The 19297-nt window shown below is 42.9% G+C and overlaps 1 protein-coding gene across 2 annotated transcripts in view; it reads right to left on the bottom strand.

Annotated features, from left to right (window-relative positions):
* Nucleotides 1–1868: 1868 nt before the first annotated feature.
* Nucleotides 1869–19297, bottom strand: part of rnf31 (ring finger protein 31) — a 55304-nt gene continuing 37875 nt past the window's right edge. For both annotated transcript variants that reach the window (XM_085378049.1, XM_085378050.1), the window contains exons 16-23: nucleotides 17331–17420; nucleotides 15375–15489; nucleotides 11124–11236; nucleotides 10030–10140; nucleotides 8655–8703; nucleotides 6183–6279; nucleotides 3800–3965; nucleotides 1869–1919 (exon numbers count right to left, since the gene is read on the bottom strand). In XM_085378049.1, coding sequence (XP_085234175.1) covers nucleotides 1869–1919; nucleotides 3800–3965; nucleotides 6183–6279; nucleotides 8655–8703; nucleotides 10030–10140; nucleotides 11124–11236; nucleotides 15375–15489; nucleotides 17331–17420 — 792 coding nt within the window. The remainder of the gene's footprint in view (nucleotides 1920–3799; nucleotides 3966–6182; nucleotides 6280–8654; nucleotides 8704–10029; nucleotides 10141–11123; nucleotides 11237–15374; nucleotides 15490–17330; nucleotides 17421–19297) is intronic.

The following is a 19297-nucleotide window of genomic DNA, read 5'->3' as shown; positions in this document are numbered from 1 at the left end:
AGACACAGTACATGACACAGAATACACTTTCACAGGGACTTATGTTCTTGCTTATTACAAACGGCAGCTTTTAAACTCTCAGTATGTTATTCATTTGGTCAAACCATTATCTGTCTGTCAAGTGTAAGCATTCTGATTTTTACATGCAACCTACCACTCTCAAATGGCCAGTAAAAACAAAGTTGTGGAAATGTAGCATTTTATAAGAAAGGAAATAAAAGATGAATTTTTATGTATCAATAGAACTTGTTTACTTTCTGCAGTAACAGCCTTTGCAAAACATGCAGTCACCTGTGGATTCTGAGTTTACAATCCTTCATTTGTTTTCATCCCTGCAGAGTGGACAACTTTTATTCTCTTGGCTCTTAACTTACTTAAGATTAATTAGGTTAACTTACTTAATCACTAAGTAAGCTCTTATGTGAGCTTACGTAGTGATGCAAGCACTTATAATTTCAATAAGATGTTAATTTGCTCCAATCAAATCCAATGTTACAGTCAAGCTGATTTCAATACATCTTTCAATAAACTTTGGTAACGTAGTAAAACAAAAAAAATATATCGCTACCTTAGTGATTCATTTGCTGCTGAAGCCAATTGAAAATAAAAGTATTTGCCCTTGTATTCACATCTGTGTATTATATAAGTAAGGCTACGTCTCACAGCTGGGGAGTGAAACAGCGAGTTTGAGAAAAGAGGAAAGTTTTGTTTTATTTGGTTGGCACAATAAAAAGATCCAGCCGAAATACTGGCTGTTCATTTGAGGAAAAAAGAAGCAAAGCCTCAGTGTACAGTACTGTGTAAACGTCTCAAAGCAACTCTCACTTCTTTGAATTTTGCGAGGAAAATGGGAGCAAGTGCAGTGATTTTTGAAACGTATTGAAACACACATGGAAGCCAAAAACAACGTCTGTACAATTCTAAAGTCCAAAAGCTGAAACGCGGCTTTTGGAACTAAACTCTGTTGATATTCACTACTGTACCTCCCTGATATCCTTCGTCCATATTGATGATGATTTAAGATCTGTTGCCACTCATTTCAGTCCGGTTCTTGTGTAGTTCGGCCTTTTCTCTGTTTCCCTTCCTTAAGAGAAACAAATCACGTAAATCACTCAGTTCCTGTGTCGGAGCTTTGACAGATTTTTCTTCCTTTTTTAGGACGTGATTTGTAGATGTTGTTTATCTGCTGTAGACAGTTTTTTGTAATTCCCTCGGCCATGATGCTGTTCTTTAGCAATCACCTTGTTGGTACAGAAATATTATTCTATGCCTGTCAAAATGTGATATCTTTGGCATTTTTCACAGACATACCTAAAGAAGGGGAAACACACTGTGTTTTTGGAAGGCTGCAAGTGTGCCTACAAATATGATTTAAAATTGATTTCTTTGTGACGTAGTTTGATATGTGAGGACACATCACTGGTTCATCTCTTGAGTTAGGAGCATTTTTTATGCTTGAATGAGTTATAGGTCAGTGTTACATAACTGTAAGTGAAAAGCAGGCAACATCCAAACTTCGAAAAAACTTGAGAAAACCTGAAGAACTATTGCTCAAGAAAGTCTCTCTGCGGAAGAAAAATGTAAAGAAATGTTGTTGCTCAACAGTTTTACACAAAAGAACATTCAGCTGATTTAAATGATTTAGTCAGAGCTTGTCTCATGTTCCAGCTCACATACGTTGATTTTGAAATGTGGTTTTCTGACAAAGTCAAACTATTTATTTACACTATCACAGAGGTATAAGTGAACACTAATACATTGTCCACCTGAAAAACAGGGATCTTCTGGATCATCTTGTCTTGTTGCTGAGTTTTAAGTTGAACGGTTAATGTAGTTACAAATGATATAAAACAGGAACTGAGCATCCTCTACTTCTTTCGTGGCACCTTATCACCGAGCGGTACTTCATCCATCAGTTTCTGAAAAGACACCACAACGGTGATTTTAACATACCTTATAGTCATGCAGATGGCCAAAACACAAAATACATTCTGGTGAAGCAAAGATGCTCTATGAAACACACAAAATGTCTTTAGAGTCAGTATTCAGTAGGGATGGGTACCGGTATCCGGTGCTACGATGGCACCGGTTCTGACATAAACGGTAGTAACCAGACCGAAAAGCAGCGCACATTTCGGTACTTTTTTTTGGTGCTTTTTTTCCTGAGCTGTGATACACTTCTAGCCAATCATTTTACGTTTCGAGGATAGTAGGCGGGCCCAGGTACGTACGTTCTTTTAGAGCAGAGCTACAGATTAAAAATGTCCAAGGCGAAGCGGTCAAAGTCTGGTCTTGATATTTGATAGCTTGCTGCGAGACCTCACACCGAGCACATCTACTGCGGGTGGGTTGCCTGTTATCGGACCCGGAGCAACATCCCCCAAAAACACGAAGAGGAGAGTCCTGGCCCCTAGCCCTGCCAGTGTAGCAGAAATGATGAGGATGATGATGCAGCAGCAGCCGTTCTTCTCTGCGTGAGTAGCTTAATGTTGTTCGTGTGTAATTTACGTTGAGTAGGCTAACCACGTTATTACATTAATGCATGTAAGGTGAACTAGCAAACATCATCATAGCTACATGCGGCTGTCTTCTTGTTTGATGGCAGATGCTCCCTTCACCCTGGCCAAAAAGGCTAAAATGACCAAAGAAAAAGTGGAAAACAGTTAAACATGAGAGGTTTTTGGACAAAATTTGTGTTTTTTCCATTGTTTAAGCACTGCTTCCAGCCAAGAGTGATGCCATATATGCCCCATAGCTGCAGAAAAGGCTAACATTGTTATCTTTTTACAAAAAACAGCTGAACATGAGAGGTTTTTGGACCAATTTTGTGTTCTCTATTCTTTAAGCACCGGTTTGAGCACCGTTTGAGCACCGGCACCGTTTCAAAAGTGCCGGTTTGGCACCGTTATCGGATAAAACCTAAACGATACCCATCCCCAGTATTCAATGTAGGTAATAAAAATACAAAATCATATTTCTGGGGCTACAGCTGCTGTGAGACAAAGCTCAATAAGCCAATTAAAGATTCATTCTCTGGCCAGCGTCTGTACCAGACACAAAAAAACATACTGTATAAAAACCAATACAATACACACGGATGACATAAGTACAGCAGCATCAATAATATGATGAGTGTGGATGCAAGTGTTACGGCTATATAAACAAAACACAACAAAACCAACCACGCTCACGCCTGCTTATGAAAACTAAAACAGAATATTTAGACCAAAACCTTTCAAATAACACCCAGCCTACTTCTAACTGGTGTGTCATCTTTTGGAACCCACCACTCAGTTAACAGGGAACAGGGAGAGGGGAAAGCTCACTGTGCTACTTATACAACCACTTCCTCATTAACTCGATGTCATTCATTTTTTCATTTAATTTTGGGTATTAAATTTTACCATTAACTGTGAAGGGTCCCCATTTCTGCCTGAACTCTGAGGTGGTTAATGAAAATATTCTACCAGTTGGTGTTTGCATGCTGGTGGTAGAAGTCTAACAGGGCAGTCTTACATGTCCCAAGTTGCTCAGTTAGGTTAGGATGAACTTTGCAGACTTGCTTTTTGTGAAACCAATTCTACATCTTTATGGTTAACGTGGCCGCTGCGGTCAGGATAAAAATGTTTTATATTGTAAAGGTGATAAGTTATTTACAGTGACCATTCCCAGAAACCAATGGACCTAAACAATAGCAGAATAACGATCCACATCTGAACTAAAGATGGCCAGCATAGCAATGAAATGAAATGATGAACTTATGTTCAGCAGTGAAATGTATATAGGTAATGATCCTCACCTCAAGAAGCCTGGTGTAGTAGGTGAAGGTGTCCTCCCCGTCCCTGTGGGTGTCCTCTACCTTGTACCTCCTGCAGGCCAGCAGCAGCTCGTTTGAGCTGTAGAGCGGTGCTGGGTCAATGGAGTGGCTATTGATCAGGCTCACCAAGTACTCCCGGTAATGCTTCCTAGAAACCAGCACACCACCAAAAAATTATTTATATATCAAGTGATATCAATGATCAATGAGTCTTAAATAGGGATTAAAAAAAATATGCCAAAGCCAACCAGAGTTGCTCATTTTGTGTGAATACATATATAAAAATTCCCCTCTCGCCCCTGCGGGCGGTTTATCCTTCAAGCTCGGGTCCTCTACCAGAGGCCTGGGAGCTTGAGGGTCCTGCGCAGTATCTTAGCTGTTCCCAGGACTGCGCTCTTCTGGACAGAGATCTCCGATGTTATTCCCGGGATCTGCTGGAGCCACTCGCCTAGCTTGGGAGTCACCGCACCTAGTGCTCCGATTACCACGGGGACCACCGTTACCTTCACCCTCCACATCCTCTCGAGCTCTTCTCTGAGCCCTTGGTATTTCTCCAGCTTCTCGTGTTCCTTCTTCCTGATATTGCTGTCATTCGGAACCGCTACATCGATCACTACGGCCGTCTTCTTCTGTTTGTCTACCACCACTATGTCCGGTTGGTTAGCCACCACCATTTTGTCCGTCTGTATCTGGAAGTCCCACAGGATCTTAGCTCGGTCATTCTCCACCACCCTTGGGGGCGTCTCCCATTTTGACCTCGGGACTTCCAGGTTATACTCGGCACAGATGTTCCTGTACACTATGCCGGCCACTTGGTTATGGCGTTCCATGTATGCCTTGCCTGCTAGCATCTTGCACCCTGCTGTTATGTGCTGGATTGTCTCTGGGGCATCTTTACACAGCCTGCACCTGGGGTCTTGCCTGGTGTGATAGACCCCAGCCTCTATGGATCTTGTGCTCAGAGCTTGTTCTTGTGCTGCCATGATTAGTGCCTCTGTGCTGTCTTTCAGTCCAGCTTTGTCCAGCCACTGGTAGGATTTATGGATATCAGCCATTTCTTCTATCTGGACATACCATACAAGGGCCTGTACTTCCATGATGGTTACTCTTGTTGCTCCTCTGATGTACTTATTGGTTGTTTCATCCTGGACAGGGATTCTGACACTCACTAGTCCTTGGGCTCCTTCCTTGTGATTAGCATACAGTCTCAGGGTGCGGGACTTGGGGTGAAACCCTCCATGCATGATAAGGGCTTCCTTGTTTTGATGTCAGTGGCTTCTATCTCCTCCTTTGACCAGCATTATCCCAGCAGGGTATGTGATGACAGGCAGGGCGTAGGTGTTGACTGTCCAGATCTTGTTCTTCCCATTACGCTGACTCCTCAGGACTCACCCTACTCTCTGCAGGTATTCAGTGGTTGCAGCTTACCTGGTGGCCTCTTCATGGTTCCAATCTGCCTGTGAGATTTCTAGGTACTTGCAGCTGTTCACAGTATCTGCAGTGTTGCCTTCTGGTAGTAAAATCATTGTCTTGATGTCAGTGGCTTCCATCTATCTATTCTTTTTTATTCTTTTTTATTTTTCATTCACTATTAGCATACAGCTTGTTGCCATCCATGTAGAGGAGGTTGCTGACGATTGCCTCATTTCGTAGTCAGTCTCCCTAGCATGTTATGTAGAGGAATTCACCAAGGGGGTTCAGGGCTATGCAGAATAGCAGTGAGGACAGGGCATCTCCTTGGTAGATCCCACAATCGGCTCGAAGTTGGCCTCTAGTGTTGTTTAACACATCCCCAACAAATTCCTGATTCAGGGATTCAGGATCGATGTGTGATGCATTGAGTAACAGGCTTTCTTGTGGTCATTCCAGGCAGTGCAGAGGTTGGTCAGTCGAGTCTTATAGTCTTGGGTGACTGCTCTATCTACCAGGAGCTGGTGTTTTGATGTCATCAAGTGCTTGCTCATTGGGGGTTATGTGATTTTTGGGATTTCTTTTTAACTGTAAGGTCTTTAACTTATAATGTAAACCGCATTGAGGCAAACGATTTAGCACTATAAAAATAAAATGGAACTTAACTGAATCATTTTTATGCATGGTTTAACAAGAGCAGTTCAAGTATTCTGGGACACAGACAGAGGACAAAGAACTGTGAATTACTTTAATTATCAATTCCCTTATTTCTGTTTGTGTTCAAAAAGTTTTTAGCACACTTTTTTTTAAACTATAGTGTTTTGAAGCCATTTGAAGCAACCAACAAGGGTCACACAAGATTAAAGACAAGTGCTCCTTATGGACTGCCAGAGACTCTGGGATCTAAGGAACATATTACAAGCAAAGCAAATACTACTCATTAAAAGCTCCATACTCGCAGAGTCCAGCATGTCCAGGTTGGGTCTGAGCTCCACAGGCTGCATCTGACTGCTGCCCGCCCTCATCTTTTTGCTCTATTACTCCACACAGATCTAAAAGGAAGAGAGGTACCCATTTAAAAATATAGAAAAACATCTGTGAAAATCAATACAAAAAATTCCTTAATTGAAAAATTCATTATAATATTCAGAACTCCATTAATTCAGCCAGGTTTCTTCCTGTTAAAAGGGAGTTTTTCCTTCCCACTGTCACCAAGTGCTCGCTCATTTGGAATCATATGATTGTTGGGGTTTTGTTTTCTTTGTATTATTGTAGGGTCTTTACCTTACAATATAAAGTGCCTTGAAACAACAACCGTTGATTTGATTTGGGGCTGTATAAATAAAACTGAATTCAGATGTATTAGTATTAATTTGTATGAACATTTCCTAAGATAGCCAGTCATGGTGTCAAATCAACAACAACGTGTTACATTCTTTAAAAGAATGACTAAGCTAGCCAGGACAGAGTAGAGATTTATTTACTTGCTAAATCCTGTCCTGTCTGCCAGCTTTTTGATCTGAATGCACTGTTGTGGGTTTATCTGTTTATTTCTTCATTTCTATTCATCAAGACATAATAGAGTTACAGTTGTGACATTATAAGTGGTATACTGTATGATATCTAAGGCAGGACAGGCAGAAAAAAAAGGGGGGGGGGGGGTTTGATAAAAGGATGGAGCATAAATACAAATGTTCGTGAGTGTGAACGAGAGAAAGAGCGAGAGCCCAAAGGCTGTCAGTCCCAGAGGGCCAGAAGTGACCGGCAACCAGCCCTGCTACGGGCCACCCACCCCCGTACAGTCCCAGGGCTCCAGGTGCCTAATAACCGCAGTATAATGAAACAGGTTACATTTTCAAGAACGCAAATATAAAAAGATTACCCTACAGAAAGCATGTCCCAGCGCCTAGAACAGGGGTGGGCAATCCCAGTCCACGAGGGCCGGTGTCCCTGCAGGTTTTAGATGTGTCCATGATCCAACACAGCTGATTCAAATGGCTAAATTAGCTCCTCAACATGTCCTGAAGTTCTCCAGAGGCCTGGTAACGAACTAATCATGTGATTTCATTAAATTTAAAGTCTTAGCTGTCACCTATAGGCCAAAGCGTCCCAGCTGCAAACTTTTTTAAACTGGTAGAAGAAAAAGACATTTGATGAACCACATTTCTCTTTCTGTACAAAGAGGAACAGACAAATGTGGAGTAAGTTTGCCAGAAGTGGAACAAATCCAGTTTCTTTGCAATAAGAAAGGATTTACAGAGCCCACCAAATTCCCTAAAATACAAATGGTAAATGGCCTGTATTTAAAACACTGATTACTTGGATTTGACTTTTTCAAAAACATCTTATTTGCATTTCACCCTTAGTTACTATAACGACCCAAGGGTCCAGCGCACCCTGCCTGGGATAGAGTTACTGGGAGTGGATTGTGTGTCAGTCACAGGCACTGGTCCTGGCGCTCCGATCCAGGCTTCTGACACTGGTACTGGAATGTCACCTTGCTGGTGGGGACGGAGCCTTAGCTAGTGGGTGAGGTTAGGAACTACTTACTAGATATAGTCGGGCTCACCTCAAAGCATAGCTTGAGCCCTCGAACAAGCTTCCTGGAGAGGGGTTGGACTCTGTTCCCCTCTGGAGAACTCGCTGGAAAGATTACATTATCACAGTCTGCTGTCCCCATGACTCAAACCCAAATAAGTGATTGAAAATGGATGGATGGATGGATGATGTGCATTTTGAGATACTGGTTTAAGTATTATCAAGCATCCCTGGTTCAAATATTCTAATCAAAGGTGGACGTTTGTCATTGATTGAACACCCTAGAAAAGATACAAGGTTTCAGGCACTCTGTTTAATTCCCAGATGAAAAGCAGAGTTATTTAGATTAAACGTTATGCACTTCTCTACTTGAGTTATAGCACTTACAAGGTTTTCAGAAAACACTGGGATTCAGACGTTTTAGTAGACGCATGGTAGGAATTTTGAAATCTTAGTTGGGCGTCCATGCCGCCTGCTCAGCATCAGCCTTTTACAGCTGAGTAGTTTAAAACACAGAGTTAATCCAGCTACTTCTGTCAGCAGTCACATGGTTTATTTTACGAGTTTCAGTCAGAATTCATTCGAGCAGAGGAAAAGCACTCGTGAAGGTTACAATGATCTTTCAGTGGCCTCTGACAGTGGACTCAACTCTCTGATTCTCCTGTGCCTGCACCTCTTTCACCTCTGCTGTATTTAATCATCAGTAATGACTAAACTTGGGCTCTCTCCTATAGTGTGTCTTTCCCTGTGCTGTTTTCCACTTACTTGTGGGGCCGTTGAGTGTGTCCTCACTAATATGAATGCCATGGAGAAAATATTAGAAAGAGCACAACTCCACAGCATCATCAAAAGTATTGAAACAAAAACTTTGATGGAAGAAACAGCCTACCTGTCTGAGTTCCAGGAGGAGGTTCAGTGTTGAAGGCAACTCCGTTATTCTGTCACGAAGATAAGATATGATGAGACGTAAAACAGGCACTGACCAGATAAACACATGAAAAAGAACGAAGGGTCTTTAGGATGACAGCAAAAACACAGAAGAGACAAAACGAAACGAGTAACGGCTCTAAACACGCTAACATCTCTGTCATGGGCCTGGGTCACATGACCCTGTGTTTTGAGTTTCTTGTGTTTTTATGTCATTTTGTGTTATGGTTTAACCCTTTAAGACCTACCATAGAACCAAGTCTGCCAGAGCTTATATTATATTTTTACATACTGTGGAGCCACTTTTGGGAGCATTTCAAGTTGCTATACATCAATACAACCATTAGAGCCAAAATTCTAATAATATGTATTCATTAAGTGCATAGTAATTACATTTATTGCAAAAAAGTGCAATAAACTACAAAAAATTTAAAATCATTTTTGTTTATTTTAACATATATTTCTAGTTAGAGAAATTTAAGAGGCTTATCCCTCAAAACTGTAAATACAAAAATGTTGCACAAAATAGTTTCCACAGGAAATTTATTTTGAGTGTCTTCATAGTTTTATTTTTGAAATACACCAATTTTTATATACTGCAGGAAAAACAAAAATAAATATTATGATGCAAATTTGCAAAAAAGCAGCATATGCATCAAAATAAACTATTTCCAGCAGTGCAATATGAGTCTTAAGCATCCCAGAAACGACACAGAAAGTCATAAAGTCAAAGATAACTTTTAAAAACACCAGTATAGGCTCATGAGGCCCTGATGGTAAAAAACTACATTTCTGCAAAATGACATCACTTCCGGTTTCGGGCAGGTCATGGCGGACATGTGATAGTTCACACTGACGTCTATTCCAATGTAGGAAGTGTTATGAACAGCTGATCAGATCGGCAAAGCGTGTTTCTGGAATATTATGTTTTTGTTCCTGCAAGAGCTTTTTATGCAGTTTTTGCAAAGCTTTATGTGGAAGGAAACCGTGACCGAGGACAAGCTGATGGCATCAGATGTAAGTACAACTCCTCCGGTTTCATATGCAAAACAAATTATTGCGCTAGCTTACGTGGTTGCAGTGCTACAAGGATTTAAAAGTAATTATGCAAAACGGAGCGTGCCCGCTCTGACCGGCTCTAAAGGGTTAAGGTTCATTTTGTAGTCCTGAGTTTATTCTATGTTAGCTTTTTGCACATTTAGGCTCCCCTTGTGTCTTTGTCCTCTGTGTCCTCTCTGTGTCTGTGTTTATGTGTGTTTGTGTGTCCTTGTCTCTTGTTTCCCTCTTCTCTTCCCATCCTTGTGTGTCATTCCACAGTTACATGTATGTGTGTTTACCTGGAGCAAAGCCTGCAGCCTGGATGGTTCCCAGTCTCTCAGATAGAAGAGACAGTCTCTAGGATGATGGGCATGCAGTCCAGACACCGTGCACTGGTCCACTGCACAGGTCTGATGGGAAACAAAAGAGAAAACGACAGCCATTTTTATTTTTCCCCTCAGTCTGCTCACGTAACACTGAAATTAATAAAAATTAAAAAACAAAAGGAAACTGTGACCCTTCACTAAACACTAATAGTGTTTTTAAAAGACAGGACATAAAAATGTGCAACTGAACTTCACACGTGTCATCATTTCGTCCACTTTCCCAGATGAAATACACGCAAAACTAAATTGTAATGAATGCATCAATGCTGGTTTCTGTTTACTGGAAAGATGTTGATGAACTTTTGCACCAAACACCAATGAATTGAACAAACACCGCAGCTGCCAACAGCTGTTTTGAATGTCTCATGTGAAACAGCCAAAAACAAGAAAACAAATCTGTGTGCTGCATTCGTGTCATCAGTGAATTTATGTCGGAGAGCCTTTTCCAAAGCTGCTGAGGTCAAAGGTTACACCTTCAGAACAAGAAATGCTGTGGCCCAGATCAAACATGAGGATCAGTGCCTCGTCTGCAGCGTTATGAAGTGCTTACTTTTGTTTCAGTCACTCAAGATTTCACACAAAACAAATCAAAAACAGTGTTTTAATGATCACATGCTGCTCTCCTTTTTTAGGGATAAAAAATAAATCTAAGAGAAAATTGCCAAAGTTGTACACGTGTTTTCACTACCCACAGTCTGTGTGAAATAATCAGATGTGGACTGGTTCTTTTTCTACTTCACCTGAGGACTCAAAGTGCTCTATAGAACTGGCCTAATTCACCCACTTACACTCTAATGTGTACATCGGAGAGCAGCGGGGTTAGTACCTTGCAGAAGGGCACTTGCATGCAGACTGTTGCAGCCAGGGACTAAACCACCAGCCTGAGCATTAGTAGATGACTACTCCACACCTCTCTGTCACACATGTATCCTAGGTAGAGTATCACATGGCTCAAATGACTCCTTGGAAAATGACACCATGAAGAGGACTGTATGTGACAGACTTACAGTGTGGAAAGGGTTGTTGCAGCCACTGCAGAACTGGTAACGACACTGTGAGCAGCAGAAATGCATGCAGCCTCCTTTAGACAGCGCATACTGAAAGCGACAGTTAGGACAAGCTAGAAGGAGGGAGGAAGGAGAGGACACACAGGTAGCATTACATTCAAGAAAACCATTTTAGTCTGACGTACTTTCAACACCTTTCCTGACATAAATGAGTTAACTTTACTTATATATACTTGTTACACAGTTAATGTCATGGATCTCAGCACTCGATGACCTTGCTCTGTAAGTTTATATGGCTGAGCTGCTTTGGCTCCTAAACGCTTTCATTTTGTAATAATAGCACTTAAAGCTGATTGTGGAATATTCAGGAGGGAAGACTTTCACCAGCTGACTTGTTTCAGCAGTGGCATCATGTTACAGCATCACACTCAAATTCAGGGAGCTCTTTAGAATAACACAAAGGCAAACTGCATGTCTAGGTGTCATATACCTGTGGCAACAGACTGAGCACACCTGAATTCAAACAGAGGTGCGGCCCAATACCTTTGTTCATATACTGTAACCTTACTCGGTTACACAGCATGGACAGGAGGATAACAACGCATGCATAAATGTGCATGTTTGTGTACTTACACCACAGACCTGTCTGAAACATACATAGACATCATGAGACATAGTTTGCAGAGCAGCAACACAACACAGAGTGCATTATGGGCTGTTCATGGGGCGATCGTGGCTCAAGAGCTGGGAGTTCGCCTTGTAATCGGAAGGTTGCTGGTTCGAGCCCCGGCTTGGACAGTCTCGGTCGTTGTGTCCTTGGGCAAGACACCTCACCCGTTGCCTACTGGTGGTGGTCAGAGGGCCCGGTGGCGCCAGTGTCCGGCAGCCTCGCCTCTGTCAGTGCGCCCCAGGGTGGCTGTGGCTACAATGTAGCTGCCATCACCAGTGTGTGAATGTGTGCGTGAATGGGTGGATGGATGACTGGATATGTAAAGCGCTTTGGGGTCCTTAGGGACTAGTAAAGCGCTATATAAATACAGGCCATTTACCATTTACCATAATGCTAAGACAGAGATATGCTCAGCTCTGTAAGTGTTTGGTTTCAGATTTGTACGTCCCACAGAAAGCTTCTCATGGTGGGTTTTTTTGGCCATGGATGAAACAAACTTCACGATGAGTGAAAACAAATGAATATCATATGAAACTGCATTTTATTTTTTCAATACAACATCCTATGACATCACAATGATGCGCCACCGTGACAGGCTCATGTCATCATATAGTAGTTATGATGCTTTAATGATAAAACGTTAAAGTTTGCTCTTGTTTTCCACTTTTATCAGAAAAATTACTGGCAGAAGCCAGGACTAAACACTGAAGTTCACACATGGCATCAATTTGAAAGACTTGAGCTGAGTGTGGTAGCAGGGTTTCGTTTGTGGCTGCACTGCAGCCAGCCCGGAAACACAAAAGATACAGCAAAAGAAGTGTTTGTGACCACCCCTGTGTTGTGTTGTGTTAACCAGCAGCACAAAGCTTGCCATAGTGGCGCTATCAACTACATGATGAGAGATGTTGGACCCACAGCATGTGCAGCCAGTCCAGGCATCGCTGTGAGGTGTGTCAAAGCTACGTAGAGCCATGGCAGTGACTGAGGGCAGAGTCAGGGCTGCGGGTCTCTCCCCTGCCCTCTGGGGAGGCCCAGACAGCAATGCTGAGCCTGCTGTTGCCCTCGTGGGGAGAGTTTGGGAACATCTGCTCCACAAGATCACCGCCGCCGGTTCAAGGGCTGTCAGATGGAGGCAAAGGATCACACGTTTGCCTACGCTTGGAGGCTCCGTGTCATGGCAGCCAGGTAGCTGCAGTCAAACCCTGGGAAGGAGGAAAAGGTGGCTGCTGGAGTTTGTCGTCAAGTACCAACTCATTGAGAAGACAGCAGAATGGGTCCTCGGCCATCGGCCAGGGAGCCTTGATGCAGCAGTGACTTTGGTGGACAACCAACTACTACGGTGGATGGAGGACCCTGGGTGGATACAGTCGTCGGTGGGGAATCTGCCTGTGCCGGCCCCGAGGAGAAGAATCCTCGGCTCTCCTCCAGCACCACCGACTGTTGCGCCCCACAGAAACTCCCTACTGACCTGTTCTCCTCTGCTTCCCCTCTGCAGGTCCTGGGAGCTACAGGCACTGGACCCATCTCACAGGAAGTCACACAGACGACAGGGCAGGAGTGCTGGTGCGGGCATCCACACGGAGTGCCCACTGATGGAGGTGGGACAGGTTTTCCGTGTCACTGGCCTCCCAGCACCTTCCCCTGGCCTGGGAGTGACGTACAACGTTCCAGTAAGGCACCAAAGGGCTGTACACCAGGCTATGGTGGACTCAGGCTGCATGCAGACCTTGGTCTACCAAACTCTGGTTTGACTCTGGGTGTTGTTGGAGAAAGAGTGGGTTTAGATCCCGTGTGTGCAGCCATAGTGCCCGTTGAAATTAGGTACAAGGGCAAAAAGCATGGAGTCAAACCTGCTGTTAGCTCATGCCTGAATCTTGGGAGGTGGGGGCTATGATTTCTGGCTTAGTTCAGTGGGTTCAGGGGTGGGAGGCTGGGTAATGTAGCTCCCATCCATCCATCCATTTTACACACCAAAGTGTTCCCAGGCCACCCGAGAGATATAATCTCTCCATTGTGTCCTGAGTTTGCCCTGGGGCCCCACTGAGACATGCCACGAGGAGTCATCCTTGTCAGATGCCACTACCACCTCGACTGCCTCAGCTCTGGCCAGTTGGTTAATTATGCCTCCCCTTTCCTTAAGATATGTAGTATGCAGTGGTCCCAGCATACTACATATCTTAACTAGGGGTGCAACGATACACAAACTTCACGGTTCGGTTCGGTTCGATACTTTGGTGTCATGGTTCGATATTTTTTTCAATACAAAAAAAAAATGTTCATGCTTTTTTAATTTGTAATTTATTAAAATTATAAATATATATTTTAACTCAAAAGTACAGTTTTTAAATTTAATGTTGCTGAAACAACAAAGTAATAAAAAAAATAAATCTAAGATCGAGAAATCACTCATCTTTGGAAAAGAGAGTTTATTACAGAGAAATGGCTCTTTCCAAAATAAAAGCTGTACTATACACTTCTTCTGGGCTATATTCTCAGCAGCATATTAAACATATCAGGTCCCCATAAGGAGAATCCTGTGCTAACGGCTGTCTAAATGACTCGGGTAAAGTTTGTAGCATGCGTGCTTGTTGTTTTTGTCTGCTTCCACTTGTCTTTGCACTAGGATGATGTCGGAGTAAATGTGCAGTCATATTCGTTGTGTTCCCACTAGTGCTGTCAGCGTTAATCTGAAATGACGTTAACGCCACAACACGGCAAATCTCCGTTAACGAGCTACCGCGGATCGCCCCGTGCGTGGGGCTGGACGGCCAACACGTTAACGAGCTAACTGCGCTAACGCACTAGTTCCCACCAATGTAATTGAGCATTGCATGGCACATCCAACATACTGTTTTACTTTTGACCTTCAGGGTCATGCTTCACATGAAGACCAAATTAGTTCCAAACGCCAGATCTGAATGAGGGTGGGGGAGGTTCAGTTTGCTATGTTGCTATGAGCTTAGCTTCTGTCTTGCTAGCTTGCGCTGTGCTCAGTGGATCTGCGCTCGACAGTGCAGCCTAGGCGGATAAGTCGAACGCAGATCCACTGAGCGCTCAACACAGACAGCATCGTCAGAAGAAAAGTTGATAAAATAAATTAAACATTTTGTATTGTTCGATACATATGCGTACCGAACCGAAAGCACTGCATCGAACAGTTCAATATCGATACGAGTATCGTTGCACCCCTAATCTTGACCTCTTAAGTACCAACACCCCCAGATACGGGGGCAAAAGCGAGGAGATCGCATTTAGGGTTAGGCATGTATGCTTAAGAGGTTAAGGACAGTCCAGTCAGAGGACTGGAAGTGACAGCTGAAATAACTGGAAACACAAACGCAACAAGCTGACCGCCCCCGTGTTGTGTCGTGTCAGGTGAACCAGCAGCAAATTTTTAGAAAACTTGACCTCTGCCCTTAACCTTAAGGTTGAGGTAACCAGGATTGTCTTGCCTCATTTTCAAGTTATCACATTCACAAACTTGGCTGCCCATGCATCACAGGACTTTAGTGAAGAGGACTCCATGGGTTACGTTTACACAACTAATCAGAGTTTGTGTGTGTTCATATGTGTGTACTTACTGATGCCGTTGTCTCTGAGGTATCCAGCCAGGCCCTGTCTCTGATATTCTGGATCATTCTCTCTTTTCCAGGACTGGAACTGTTCACAGGACAGACCAGCATGCTGAGACTCCCACTGCACACAAACAATGTTTACCAATGAGTACAGAACAGAGCATATAAAAATGAATTACTATTGTAACAGTTACATAGAAAGATATTTATAAATCACATAATATTTCATTTTCTTTTAAATTAGAAACATTTATAATATTTATAAAGGCTTGGATTGCACACAAGCACAAGTCTACGAGGACTACTTCACAAAATAAAATATTAGCCCAGGGGTGTCAAACTTATGAGCCCCATCTAGCCCATAATATAATTATATATACATCCCACCACGTGTCACTTATTAACAGCCTGGAGGCAGGGGTGAGACTTTATTTTGATGGGCACACCGTGCTGCCCATTACATTCCTAGACAGACTGGGATCATACCATTAGGTGAAAGAAGGAAGGGGGGGGAGTAAGTATAGTGGTACAGCCAGGGTCTTTGAATCAGACGTCGTGCATGAGATCACTCTGCAGCTTGTTGTCTCAGTAAATGATTTCAAATTCTCAGATGAGTCCACATTTCCATCTTTCACTCGCTGCTGCCACATCTCAAGTTTTCTGACAAGTGATGTGAGTTTATCTGCCAGATGTGGGAGCTGAGCGTTTGTGCCCTGCATCTGCACATTCAGTTCATTGAGTTTCAGGAACATGTCACTGAGGTATGCCCGTTTCATGAAAACGTTGTTACAGTTAAATCTGTTGGTAAGATCACTGCCCTCTTCATTCAAAAACATGCAGACCTCCTCTCGAAGTTCAAAGAGCGTGGACGGCACCGTCCCACGTAACAGCAGGTGGAACTCACTGTGATGCAGAGCTGTGGCCGGAGCCCGTTTCTTCACACAGTGAGGAGAAAATCCAGGCTTTCACAGGTCGTGTTTTGATGCAGTTGACTGTGGCGACGACATCACTCATTATGTCATTCAGCTCAGGACTCAGCTGTTTAGACACTAGTGCTTCGCGGTGTATCTTACAGTGCGTCCGCTGCACATTGGGGGAGACGTGTTCGATTAACACTTGCAGCCCTCCTGGCTTCCCAGCCACAGCCGTCTGTGCAGATCCCCACACAGTCCTCGATGTTTTTGAACAGTTTCTCTGCGCTGGCTCTGGCAGGAACTTGTTTGCAGAAAAGCAATTCCTCCCTCAGCATCTTCATCAATGAATCTGACATACGTTATCAGCAAACAGTATTAATTCCTCCGTAACTGTGTGCGGTTTTTCACACAGTGCTCGGTAGGCAACTTTATAGGAGCTGAGCTGAGCATTGCCAGCACAGATGCAGCTTTAGTAAAGAGACACTGTTGAGCAGTTTTTGTCTGAAAAGGTCAGCTGACTTGTCTTTGTGCTCTGGATGTTTTGTCTCCAAGTGGCATCTTAGCTTGTTAGGCTTTAAACTGTCACAAGCTTGCACTTTAAGACAGACGACACACTGCTGCCTCTCCTCATCACCCACCGCTGTGCAGGTGAAGCCAAAGGCGAGATATGCTTTATCATATTTTATAGTCTTTGGCTTGGAAGCAAATTTGATGATGCTTCATCCCCGTCAAAACCCGTCCATTATGCTAGCAAGGCCCAAGCATTCTTTTTTCTTTCTTTATTCATACCAGCCCCCCCCCATCGCACACTGTTATTATGTTTTCCCCACTGTGAGGGGGAAATGTAATGATTCCTTCAGTTTCGTATTTTTGGACTATTTAGGACATAACTTTAATGTTAAGGTTCTTAAAAGAGTTGTGAAGAGCAGATGTGCTTGGAATGTCATATTTTTATGGCTTAACAAATGGATAAGACTGCAGCTCTGCAGAAAAAGTGAAACCAAACATAAAGTGGTAAGAAAACAAGAATACACAAAGAGAAACTTACAGGCTTTTTACAGTGAGCACAGAAACTGTTTCGACATTGAAAACAGGTGACCTTCAACTGGTCTCCATCATAGATGAATCCATATGAGCACTGAGGAGAACAAACACGAGAAGGGAAAGGAGAGGACAAGATAGAAATTTCATTGTACAATAACACTATAACGCAATCATAGTCCATGAAAATGACTTCTTGTATTCGGTTGAGTTGTTTAAGTAAAAAGGTGTTTTTAATTAAATCATTTCAATGGATCTTGAAAGCTCCATGACACAGAGTGCACAGACTCTCATGTAGTTACCAAGCACTCTGCAAGCAAGAACACAGGGTAAGATTAATTCATTCATTACAGCCTTTTCAAAATAAATTGCTGAACTAATAACTGGCAATGAGTCAGTCATATTGTTGAGGAAGAATTTTGTCCCACTCTTTGCAGAATTGTTTTAATTCAGCCACATTGGGGTGTGTGAGCATTTTTAAAGGTTATGCCAAATAGGAACATTTTTCTTCATTTGTAGATATTGACCCTGTGCACGAGAAAATGCTAACTTCCTGGTTTGAGACCGGATGTGGGGTTGTATATTTCCGGTAGCTTTACTTTGCGGTCAATCGCTACTGCGAAGATATCCTCCAAAACCATGTCCAAAACTCGAAAACAGAAAGATGGCGTTAAGTTACAAAGAGCAGAGGTGGGAACACTCACCGCTGTTGTGTTATACAAAATCTAATGATCAGTTTTGATGTTTAAAGCGTTTAGATCGATCAGTTGTTTACATCACTCAACACAAGCAGAACTGCATCACTGCAGCAGAAGACACATCGTCCACATTCAGAAGCACATCTCTGTATCGTGACTGGTCTTATGATTTAAACAGGCAAATGTTCAGCATTCAAACTACAGGTGAAGAATAGTCAAACCAGATGTTTCCCCGTTATGTCGAGATCAGCTAGTCAAGTACACACCTACACAGCATGTTAACAAACCCTGAAAAAAGCCACACAAAAAAATGAATGACTGCTGGTAACGGTTTCTATACATTAGTATGTACGAAGGGTATGTTGTGACTTGCCTTCAAAATTACAGCGGTCCCTCGCTATAACGCGGTTCACCTTTCACCTCGCTGTTTCGCAGATTTTTTAGTGCAAGTTTGCACGTTTTTTTTTACGTCACATTGTGTCCTGCGTCCTGATCGCTGCAGACGATCTCCTCCGTGAAGTCTCTCCTGTACAGTACAGAATCGCTGCATCCATCGCTAGCAATGTGACTCTGAAGTGCAGTGCTTTATGTCCACGATGTCCACCAAACGTTTTGCACCGTCAAAAAATAAAATCGGCTACTTGATTTCACCTATCCTGGTTATTTTTAGAACATAACACCCGCGATAAACGAGGGACAGCTGAGAAATATAACATTTGAATCCCTTTTCTCTTTTGCTCTGAGGCGCAGGAAAAAATATCAACAAGTCGATGAACATCATTTACAGATATATTGGGTAAATGCCCGAGACATCTATAGAAATGTAAATCGCCGCTTGATTCATTCATTTGCTTAACTTGTTTTGGACCGTAAACCAGGCGCGAATAGGACACCGGAAACAAAGCTCCCCACAGGAGTTTCCGCACCGGAAGTAGCATATGCTAACGTGCACATAGTCCATTGGCTCTCATTATGGTTTACTGGAGTCCCAGTGCCTCTGAAATGGTTCTGTACCCTGTTCCAGACTGACAGACATCAGTGACTTTGTTTCTCACCTGCTTTCCTTCTCATTTTTAACCCTGTCATGTCTAGTACAGCAGTGAAATTGGGGAAGAGGTAAATATTTTTCCCAGCACTGGAGTTACATATAGAACCTTCTCCCTGTGAGCCATTGTGATGGGAGTGTTGGGGTCTGTTTTGCATCTGTGTCACGGACTCTGAAGTTAGTGTTCATCCTCCAGCTTCACTGTGTTTATGTCATGCTAAAATAGCTGTG

Source organism: Diplotaxodon limnothrissa, linkage group LG18 (assembly GCF_057381915.1).
Source record: "Diplotaxodon limnothrissa isolate DT_005_m linkage group LG18, D_limnothrissa_male_GT1.1, whole genome shotgun sequence".
NCBI lineage: Eukaryota > Metazoa > Chordata > Actinopteri > Cichliformes > Cichlidae > Diplotaxodon > Diplotaxodon limnothrissa.
The sequence above is the reverse complement of the archived record's forward strand: the minus strand, read 5'-3'. Positions and strand labels throughout refer to the sequence as shown.